The sequence below is a fragment of the Eurytemora carolleeae genome, unplaced genomic scaffold (assembly GCF_000591075.1).
Source record: "Eurytemora carolleeae unplaced genomic scaffold, Eaff_2.0 scaffold1601, whole genome shotgun sequence".
In the NCBI taxonomy this organism is placed as follows: domain Eukaryota; kingdom Metazoa; phylum Arthropoda; class Copepoda; order Calanoida; family Temoridae; genus Eurytemora; species Eurytemora carolleeae.
In genome coordinates, this window is record NW_019397492.1 from 3,462 (window position 1) to 15,026 (window position 11,565).

At 33.3% G+C, this 11,565-nt stretch overlaps 1 protein-coding gene across 2 annotated transcripts in view; it reads right to left on the bottom strand.

Moving 5' to 3' along the window:
- LOC111714577 (uncharacterized) overlaps positions 1 to 11,144 on the bottom strand; it is a 13,241-nt gene extending 2,097 nt beyond the window's left edge. Inside the window, exons 1-12 of one of the 2 annotated variants that reach the window (XM_023489715.1) lie at positions 11,081 to 11,144; positions 10,025 to 10,092; positions 7,932 to 8,546; positions 6,836 to 7,289; positions 4,374 to 4,473; positions 4,274 to 4,320; positions 3,253 to 3,316; positions 1,716 to 1,769; positions 1,414 to 1,497; positions 1,057 to 1,209; positions 926 to 989; positions 665 to 747 (exon numbers count right to left, since the gene is read on the bottom strand). In XM_023489715.1, the coding sequence (XP_023345483.1) occupies positions 665 to 747; positions 926 to 989; positions 1,057 to 1,209; positions 1,414 to 1,497; positions 1,716 to 1,769; positions 3,253 to 3,316; positions 4,274 to 4,320; positions 4,374 to 4,473; positions 6,836 to 7,289; positions 7,932 to 8,546; positions 10,025 to 10,038 (1,732 nt within the window). In that variant the 5' untranslated portion in view covers positions 10,039 to 10,092; positions 11,081 to 11,144. The remainder of the gene's footprint in view (positions 1 to 664; positions 748 to 925; positions 990 to 1,056; positions 1,210 to 1,413; positions 1,498 to 1,715; positions 1,770 to 3,252; positions 3,317 to 4,273; positions 4,321 to 4,373; positions 4,474 to 6,835; positions 7,290 to 7,931; positions 8,547 to 10,024; positions 10,093 to 11,080) is intronic. The other variant, XM_023489716.1, reaches the window with a different exon arrangement.
- Between the last annotated feature and the right edge of the window lie 421 nt (positions 11,145 to 11,565).

The window sequence follows — 11,565 nt, forward strand, 5'->3', positions numbered from 1 at the left end:
GGGGGGGGTATTTACCCCCAGGATTCTAGGGGGGGGTATTTACCCCCGGGATTCTAGGGGGGGGTATTTACCCCCAGGATTCTAGGGGGGGGTAAATAACCCCAATAACCCCCCTTATATCCGCCACTGACTAGTCTTACTTCTAATCTATAAGGAGAAAATTGTTAAAAACGACTTGTACTGAAGAATGTAGCGTCCATACAAATTCAGAAAGTTGCAATATTCCACTCGGATTGTAAAAAAAATCAATTTTATTTCAATTAAATCACTCAGATATTACAACCGAATCTTGGTGATGACTGACTAGTTTAAGCCCAGACCGATCATTTTATCCTTCTAAGCCGTGGTTCATGCATATTGGCTTGAATTTAAACCAGGATTTGGTGCAAGGCTGGCTTTGGTTTTCCACACTTAAAAACATGTGTCCAAAGCATGTCTTCTGGGTTGGCATTTTCAAACGACAAATATTTCTCCACATTGGTGACTTATCATTCGCCCCACTTTCCGTCCAACCTATAGCTATATACAAAAGAGCTAAAATGTTGTCCTGTGTATAGGGCAGACTAATTGCAATCCAAGCTTAGCTCCGGGTTCATTGAGGACTGAAGGGTTACACCCCCTTTCATTTCTCGCAAACACTCCCTTTAAAGTTATTTCTTTTTACCCATGGAATAGAAATGTTGGTCCTCTGCATTTTGCAGGTAATTCCAAGCTGTATAAAGGTATACAGCTGACTTTACATTTCTCCTGAAAAATAAAGTTAATTTTAAATGTTCTAGGCTTTTGGGTGGTTATACCTTTTCTATTAACAACTCTAGCTTTGAATTTGAAGTTGGCATTTTTATTGTTCTCAAAATTTGGTACACTTTTATAAAATAATTAATGTCAACATACTTATAGATATGCAAAGATAAAGATTGTATACCTGAGAAGCGTGATACAATCACTTTCCGTTATTCTAGAATCATCTTCAATTTCAACCATGAAAGCTGAAAATGATTTAATTAGGGATGAAAATATCAAAATGAAAGAATTATTAACAGAGAAATTACTTGCCTACATGTCTTTCTGTTAATTGTTTATGAAACAAAATCATTATCCAGGGAGCAAGATCTCCTTCAGAGCAACACCACTTTATAAAGACACTCATAACCTGAGAGCCCAAGTTGAACCTTGACCAACTTGTCCAGAAACATTGATTGTGGTATTCTAAAATTATACATTTTAGTACAAGTTTTGTGCAAATATGAATGAAGGAGAAAAATTAATAAGAGGGTTGAATAACAATAAAGAGTTTTACTAATTTAGAAATTGTGCAAATAGTGAGAATCGAATTCCAGATAAAATAAAAAAGCAACGTTTTGCATAAAGTTAAAAGTTTTCAAGATATTCTATTATCAAATAATTACATACCTAAGAATTTGATTTCCTCCACAGTATAAAGGTCTAGTAGGGTTGGAACCCCAATGTTCAAAACGTATTCCAAAATATCTGAGTCTTTTAATTTCAATTTAACCAGTGACAATGTTAACTACAAAAATTAATCGTTTTTATTTTTGGAAAAAAAAATAATTTCGTTTTGTTTACAAGGAAGAAAAAACGAAAACCAAAACAGTATAAAGAATCATTGATTGTTTTTAAAAATGATTAACAACCCTGATTACAATGTTATTAATTTACAAAAATCAAATTGTAATTTTGCTGTGTTAAATTTCCTTCATGCTGATCTTGAAAATCACTGTTTTCCAGAGTACTGTCTGAGGTGCAAACTAAATTATTAAATTATTTAGATTTATTCACACACTAAAATTGTTTCGCGAGCTCATGTTGCGATCAAAAGTCTAGGAAGCATCCCTGATTGGCGAGTATTCACCCCTGAACGTAAGTTTTGTATTTCTAAGAAATCTGAAGTGCAGAACCAGTTTTTGCCAACGTGTAATGTTTACTCTGCTCACGGGCGGAATTCCATGTTTTTTCTTAGTATTATCGGTATTTTTGAGAAGGATTTATTCTAGTTAAATATATTCATATATCGTGCAAGTGTCGGAAGGACTAATGTGGTAAATATACTGTTATTTTATATTGAATTGTATTGATCTTATGTTTTGTATTTAACCTTATATTTAATCGATATCTTCATACTACAGTTTTTTTAATGCCTAGATAACATCCTGTTATGATTTAGTTGATGGATGAATGTATTTTGCCATTTTGTACAGTAAAACCCTTAATAACGAATACATCGAAAGAATTCATCAAATGTCGTATTCTTCACTTTCTGATAATGGAATGTTTCAGATATTTAGTTTTTTAATTAAATGATTATATGGAACTCTTTAAAACTGTTCCAGCTTATTCATGTATATTTATTTATTTTCGCAAATACTGAAATTTACGTAATATAGTAGTATAAAACTCATTGAAAAATTGTCAAGACGACATTTGATAAATTCTTCCGATGTATTCGTTATTAAGGTTTTCACTGTATTATCTGAAGCTTTTTCTAAAACTTGTTTATTTTGTCAGATTAAAGTTCTGAGCCTAAATAAAACTTGAAGATTATCCTGTTTGATTCATAATGTTATATTTGAAAGGATACCCACAAAGGCGGGTAACAATACTCTAGTAGTCTTCAAGTCACACACCAATAATAGAACAAAGTAGTTGAACATTTATATTAAAGAGAAACAAAATGAATGAATAAATAACTAAAGTCAACAGACACAGATTTGGCACTCAGTGATGGGTTACTCCTTTGGCCGGATACTCCTTTGCTGGATACTCCTTTGGCAAGATACCTCCTTTGGCTAGATACTCCTTGGCTAGATACCTTCAACAGGGATGGTTACAATAATAAAGAGATCTGATAGTAAAGGAGCTTACAGTCGATCCCAACGGAACACTACATGGTAGATTAGCTGGTTTACTTTAGGGCAACATTGTCAGTTGCGAAACAAAAATATACATACATATATTAATGGTGTAGTTTAATTTTTTAAAGAAATTTCAAACATGTATATAGTTTTACAAAAGAAAAAAAATATGCAAAATAATGCACAAATAGGCGACATTGACTATTACTCAGTTGAATTCTTCAATTATTCCTTTCTTGTATTTAATAGTTCTTGTAAAATCGTAACTTTCCATGCATGGTCTGATGGGACCTTGAAAATTTGGTAAGATAAACATCTTTATAACTGTTGTTCTCAAGGTCAAAATAAAAAAGGGTTCAATCTATTTAAAAATGTTTACCTTTGGACAGATCTTGATCTTGAATTTTCATCATAACAACACTTCTTTGTGAAGATCCTGGACCCTAAACACAAACTGCCATCACAGTTTGGGTCCCAAACTGATTACTACAGAGTTAAGACCTGCCCAAGATTGCTTTAGAGCTAAAAACTTTAGAACTGTGGATGCGAGCAATGCTTGATCTAGCGTATCCTGGTTTTCAAGTACCCCAGCAGGGATAGGGTTAATCTCAAGATTAACTTAATCTTAAGTTTGTATCCTGAAAGGTGTTTAAAATTCAACCAATTGAGTGGCGTAAGCAGAATCCCAAACAGCCAATCAAAATCAGGAAAATTTGAAATTTAGAGGAGCAATTTTATGAGAGAACTCTAATTGGTCAAAATCTGGTTGGGATGTGAAAAAGGGAGAAAAAGAGCAAGAAGTTAAAAGTGTCCATATTGAATATTCAGATTAAGTGATCGGAGCTGGGAACTTTTGTATGGGAGATATCGGGATAAATGCTTGATGCACTCTTTTTCTTAATCTCCAGAGTTGGGAACTTTTGAGTGGTGGATATCGGAATTAATGCTTGATCCACTCTTTTTCTTTATCTCCAGATTAAATAATGCTTGTTTTCTTCTTTATATTAATCTCCAGATTTATTTGCCGATCGGGATTAAGGATATTCCATTTTAAAGTTTTCAGCTCAGATTAAATAATGCTTCTTCTCTCTTGTTGTTAATCTCCCGATTTATTAACCCATCGGGATAAATGATATCCCATTCTAAAGTTTTCAGCTTGGGATTCAGAGCTGGGAACTTTATAATGGGGTATGTCAGGATTAATGCTTGATCCACTCTTTTTCTTAATCTCCAGATTAAATATTGCTTGTTTTCCTCTTGATATTAATCTACAGATTAATTAACAGATTGGAATTAAGGATATCCCATTCTGAAGTTTTCATCTCAGGATATCCAAATCTAAAGTTCTCAGATCAGGAGACTTATGCCCAAGAGATAAAATTATAAATAACAATTAATACCTGAAGTTCAAGATTTAGGTGAGTGTGAACAGGATTGTTCCCCATCACTAGAAAACAAAATGTATAAATTGCCACAAATTCTGAGATTTTCAAATGGTACCTGGATTTGCAGTCTTGTCAGAGAATGGATCCCTTCTAAACTTCTCATGATGATACAACATATATTTTTGAATAACTTTATCCAGGAAAGAATTCTCAACCTTTAATAAAGGAACTGCAGTAACCATATTTATATGTGACCTATATTATGCAAAGATAGAAATGCTCAATTTGTAATTGACAAATTTTTGACTTGAGAAGTCTTAACCTCTGTGAATTTCTCCATCATTTGGTAAAAGCAAAAGATGAGCAAATCACCCTCGGTAATTTCCTAGTATAAGATTTTTGGACCCCCCCCCCCCAGGAAAACCCCCCTCCTATCAATTTTGTACATGGGTGTGACAGGAAGTTTCTTAACTTAACCTAACCCGTGGCCGCAGCGCTCGGCCCAGAAAGTGTCTTAACTAACCTAACCCGTGGCCGCAGCGCTCGGCCCCCTAGCCCATCCTAGCCGCAGCGCTCGGCCCCCTAGCCCATCCTAGCCGCAGCGCTCGGCCCAGAAAGTATCTTAACCTAACCCTAAATAACAAAAAAATAAATAATAATAAATTTGCTGAAAAATAAATGGTCATGTACAAAATTGATAGGAGGGGGGGGGGGGCCTGGGGGGGGTCCAAAAATCGTATACTAGGACAGACCCTCACCTTTGAAGAGAAACCACACATAAGAAACAGGTTAGGTCATTTCCCCAGCGCAACTTCCCCAACACAATTTCCCCAGTCACAACTGCCCCAAAAGCAACTTCCCCAGCCGCTAATTTCCCCAACACTAACTTCCCCAGTCACTAATTTCCCCATAACAGCAACTTCCCCAACCGCTAATTTCCCCAACACTAACTTCCCCTGTCACTAATTTCCTCAACAGCAACTTCCCCAACACCAATTTCCCCATGAAGTAAAATTATTAATTTCCCCAACAGCAACTTAACTTCACAACGGCTGTTGTTACACATTTTGAATGTTTCCTTTTCTCCCCACAGTTCCAGAATGATTTAGAGTTGTCCCTTGACATTGATTGTAGGTTGGAATCATACTTTTTGGGATCCACCAGAACATTTCTCTTCTTCGAGGACAGTGTATAAACTGCCAACATTGTCGACTCATCTAATCCAACTGATTTTTTCACATTCAAAAATTTGCGATTTTTTTATTTTAAAATTGTGCATTTGTTCATTGAAGTAATGTTAAAAACGGAAATATTTGATATTTTACTGCATGGGGAAATTGTTGTTGGGGAAATTAGTGACTGGGGAAGTTAGTGTTGGGAAGTTAGTGTTGGGGAAATTGGTTTTTGAGAAAATTGCTATTGGGGAAGATGTCTCTGGGAAGTTGTGACTGGGGAAGTTGTGCTGGGGATCTAACTTAACACCAAATAAACAAAGTCATGCATTTCTAATTTATACTTGATCAGTACTGTTATAAATCAAACACTGCCCTCTTTGCATAGAGGGTAGGGTTTTCAACACAAGTGGATTTTACTTGCGCGCAATTGCGAGCAATTCCGTAATAATTGCATGCAATTCCATTCTACTTTCTTGCATTTGTGTTTCAATTTTTTTATAAAATTTAATTTAAACCTTATGGCACGCAATAAATGCAATTAATTATTGCGCAATTCTTTCAACAACAAAAAATTCAATTTAAACTTTGTTAGTGGCATACCACAAACTGAACTTCACTAACATTTCAGTGTCAAATGCTAAGAAAGTTGAACTTAAACTTCTTTTGTAATATTCATTTGAAGTATGATAACCAGAAAACTCTGGCATAGGAAGACGACAGTTTAGATTAAGCAGACCCATGTAACTGGATAAGTGAATTGATAAGTTACTAATTAATTTAGTTTGACTTGTAACTACATCAAATACACTATAATGTTGTCTTTCTGTTCCATAGTTTTCTGGTTCTCACTATAGCAAAATATCTATTTTGATTAAACGAACCTTACAATTTTAACCAAAAAAAATTCCATTTTAATGTTTATCCAATGTGAACAAATGAAAAATGTAACATATTAAATTGTTAATTAGTAGTTTAACCACAAGAAACTTTAAAATTTGAATACTGTTGAAACAAGTGACACTCGGGCCTCGATTATTTTAAAATAAACAGAGATATTTCATTCCATTCTTGTATCTGCTGCATAAATTTGTAAGTCAAACAGTTAAAATTATTGATTTTTAGATGCACGCAATTTCGCGCAATTCTGCGAATATTTAATTGCTTCCTTTTTTGCAATTAGACCGCAATAGCGCGCAATGAAATAGCCCAAGCTGAAGCAACCATTGCGCGTAATTCCGCGCAACGGAATTCCGATTGGAAACCTAAAGGAGGGTGACTTGAAATTAGACTTACAGGACCTTTAATAGTTAAATATAGGTTTCCCGTTTAATTTCATGATTTCAAATTGAATAAATATGTCAAAAACAACATTTTACAATTAACACATATTTTTGGGAAATACCTCTGGCTTGCTGTCGTCTAATGAGGTGTTTATCATCATATATTCTTCGTAATACCCTCCCAACCATTCCTCTCTTTTCCTCCCATAAACTGATCTATTAATTGTTTTGGAATTATTATTTCCAAGGGCTTCTGCTGTTAGATTTGGAATATGTGAAGGATTCACTATAACTGTACTGCGAATAACCTCTGGTGAGAGATTAGATTCTTTGGAAGGCTGGTTATCAATATCTCTTGCAAAATTTGGATTGACAACAGGATTGGATAAAGTGTCAGTATCAGTTGATTTATTATTCTGAGAATCTGGGAGCCCTTGATTATCAATAGCTTCCGCCATTTTGACAGGATGTCTCAAATCTACCGTTTGTGTATTTGCTGAGTAAGCTTTAGTCATTTCTTCATCAGAGCTTGATTTACTTCTCCAACTCTGGCATATTCCAGCGAAAGCTTTTGAACTAAAATAGGGGTTTATATTGCACACATCAATAGTTGTGTAAAAAAAATATTTTTTTAATATTAGCAAATTTATCTCAAGCAATAAAAATCAATTTCATAAAGTAACTACAGTCAGAACCAGAAAGTTCTGGAATAGGAAAACAATTTTTATACTCAAGGTCTGACCTTAATCCAAGAACATGAGACACACCAATTGTGTAGTGTAAAATGACCCATTTTAATAATGATAAATGATTTAATTACATGTTAAGTAAATATATTTGATTTGTTTAAAAGGACTTTTTACTAATTTTTCAAATTACTCAAATATCAAAAGTGTTCATATTTTAGTATATAATAGCTAACACATAATAACATTAAAATATGATAAATTTAAATTTATCTGCCTACTGTTGCTGAAAAACTTCTAATATACTATTTCTGACAAAGGTACCATAACTTTGCGCTCAAATTCTTAACAAAAAATCGGCTTTTTCTCTGGCTAATACCAATCAACTGCAAATAGGCTGTTTAGTTTACCCTGAAATTACCCAAATAAGTGATCAGTCAAATCAAATACACTGAGGTAATGCTTTTATCTTGCCTTCCTAGTCCACAGTTTTCAAGTTATCACTATATGTAAAATATTGCTTTGAATTTACCTGTTGGATAAATCTTTAGAGGTGAGTGTAGATGAAGGAATAGTGGGGTTGATAATAGGAGTCCTAATAACTGTTGTTGTTTTCCGGTAAGCGCTAGGAGAACATTCTACGGAAGAATTGTTGTGAATTCTTCCACTTGTGGATTTTCCAGTCCATCTTGACTCTGATTCTTGGGAAAGATGAAGCCCATCAGAAAATGGATTTGCAAGTATTGCTAATTTAGGTGGAGGTAATAGCTTGAAAAAAACATCTTGGCGTTTAGCCTTTTCCAATAAAAATCTCCTTGAAGCTCTTACCAAAGACTCAGATTGATTGAGTGTGAGGTCCTTATTGAATGGAAGGGCTTGTGAGGGGAACATTTTTCTCATTGATTTGATTTGAAATGTTTTATTTTGAATCATTATATCTCTGTTATTCTTTGTAGAAGAGGTGGTGCAAATCACTGGTGTAGGTATTGAACTGAGAACTGTTGGGATTGATTTCAATTTTTGTTTGAGAGAAAAATGAGAACTGGATGATGGGTTGTTTGACCGATAAGTAGCCAGATCAGTAGAAAAGGCAGCTATGCCAGATTTCAAGTTTAGATTTGTTTTCATCTTGGATGGAATATGGGATCTAGGAAACAATAAATAAATAAAATATTAATAAATATAAGATTTCTAATAAGAAAATAATATTACTAATTTTCGGCAATAAATACTGCTAAATGATGTACTTAACCAAGTAAAATCATATTTGTTAATCAATTTCCTGAACTTTAAAATGTTTGATGATTGTCATATTATTATTAATCATTGTCTTAGTAATTTCTCAAGTAACACGAATTAGGAATTTCCCCAGATTCTCCAACTGCGGTGACTATCTTTAAAGAATTTCCATGGAATTTCTCAAGAATAATTTCCTGTAACTGATTCCTCTGAAATTCTCGAGAAATCACCCAGAATTGTTTCCTAAGATGAGAGATTTTTGTGGGATCATAGTTTTGAGACTCAGTTACGGGAAGTTCCTGAGAAATTCTTAGAATTTTTCACCCCTGAAATTCCTCAGAATTTCTCTTGAATACTTCTCCGGAAATTCCTGAGAAATACTTAGGAATTGGTAACCATGTTTACGGATTTTTAGGGGAATATATTGATAAAATTAGTTTCGAGAAATTTATAGGAAAATTCTGAGAATTTTTCCTGATTACTTCTCTGGAAATTCCTGAGAAGTTCTTAGTACTTGGTCATTAAGTTTACCGATTTTTAGGGGAATTAAATAAGAGACTTAATTTTTAGAATTTTTCTCAAGAATTTCCAAGAATTTCTCCAGAAATTCTCAGGACTTCATCACATAATTTCAAGTTCCGTTTTTCTCCAATAGGTGTCTCTGAGGTTCTCTTCTATTATGCATTACCCTAAATCTTTTTTTCTTTGCATCCTTATTGATAAAAAATGATAATTTACTTTAGAACCATCTTTAAAAAAAAAAATTTGAAATTTTTTTTCATGATTTTTATTTTCTTGACAATTCCGTTGTCTAAATAAACAAAATACTTGACAACTTCAGTAAGATCAAAAACGACTATAACATTCTGACTTGGTTATTCTTCTGAAAAGTTGGAGTGGCAATATAGTTGTTAAGTTATTCACTACTAATGGGTTTACGTCCTGGTTAGTGAATATACTCAGGAATATGCTGAGAATATTTTAAGATATTCCTGAGGAACTCTTGAGAAAATCTTGGGAATAGTTCCCAGGAAATTCCCAGGAATTGGTTCTGAAGAACTTTTCTCTGAAAAACCCAAGAATTTCCTCAAATTTTGTCGTCTTTTTCTCAGGTTTTTCTGCAGAATTGGTAGCAAGAAATTCCCTGTAATTGGTGACAAGAAATTCCTTGGATAGAGTTGTGAGAATTTCCTCGGAATGGGTTACGTGAAATTCCTCGGAATAGCTGTTGACAGTTTCACTGGATTTTCCTGTGAAAGATTCCTGGGAATTTCCGCAGATTCGCGGATTCCCAGGAAAAATTCATGTGAATTTCCAAAGATTTTCCGCAAATTTGTTACTTGGGTTAATAATGCAATCCATATGAACAAAAAATTAGTATCTTGCCTGTGATGGAACATAGGAACTACAGAAGTATCAGAACCTATTCTTTTCAGTTTTTTCTTGAACTAGACCTACAATAGATTAGAAGTATTAAAAGAGAAATTTACGTATTTAAAGGGAGTTTTTGCGAAAAATAAAAGAAGGTATTGGCTTAAATCGAAAAATGTTCGAGAGTGATTGCTACTAATCTTACTTCTATTTTTTTTGTACTCATAATATATTTAATTTTTTGTATACAAGGCACTTAAAACGACAACTTTTTGTCCACTTGGTTTCTCTCCCTCGTGGAACCACAGAATGAGAAACATCAAGAGCAGAGACACCTGGTGGCCATCTAATCGTCGTTTAAATTACATCATATAAAAAATAAATAAAATTTATTATGATATATCAACTGTGTATGAATGCATTGAAAAAAATTGATGAGTATAGGATGTAATATTTGAATTATTTGTTTGGTAAATTCATTTTTTTACAATCTGAGTCAAATTTGTATGGATGCTATACATTCTTTCGTATGAGTTGTTTTTAACAATTTTCTTCTTTCAGAAGCAACAGATAGAAGTAAGATTAATAGTGCTCACCATCGAATATTTTTCGAAGTTAGCTTAGACCCCCTTTCAATTTTCGCAAACACTCCCTTTAAGAAAATTAAATACTTATATGTGTTAATTTCCAAACGCAACTTCCCAATGGCAATTTTCCAATCAGTACTTTCCCCAACCACTAATTTACCCAGTCACAACTTTTATTAACACTTTCCCCGTGCAGTAAAATAAAGTAATTTCTGTTTTTTACCATGATTCTAATGAATTTATCATATCTTGGAAAATTGATAATCAAAAATTCTTATTATCTACAATGTTTGTATATTTGTTAATAATTTAGTTGATTAAAGTAAAGATTATTTCAATATTTTAAAACATAATGGCTGTTCAATTCATTTAAGAATGTTACTGCAGGGGAATTATGAAACTAATATTGGCGAAATTACTTGCCTGGGTGAGTTGGTGCTGGTAAAGTACCTAACACCAAAAACTCTAAAATATATGGTAATACCTTTTTTTGTTCATCACTTAAGATAAGACCAGTCTTCATACCAACATTTTGGCATTTTCTATACCTAAACAGGGGCAGTAAGCTTAACTGTAAGTAACCCTTCATGCAAAGATGGTAATGCCTGATTCACAATTTTACCAATTGTACCCTTGAAACCTCTATCTGATGAATAATGTGGAAGATATTTTTGATTTTCTAGGTTTATTTTGTTTAAATTAGAAAAATGTTCATATGTTTTCAGGAGAAATACACCATTTTTGTAAAAAATCAACAGTGATCAGGCAAATCTTTTAATTGAACATGACAAGGATAAATTATATAATAATTATAATTATATTGATTAAATAGCTGATCTAGTATAAATATTTAATCAGCGATTTGGAAAACATTTAAAGGGACTGTAAGCGAAATTAGGTTGTTTAATCGTTTTTAAAAACGATTGGTTCTGTTTCGTTTTTCAATCGTTTTGAACTTTAAGAAAACAG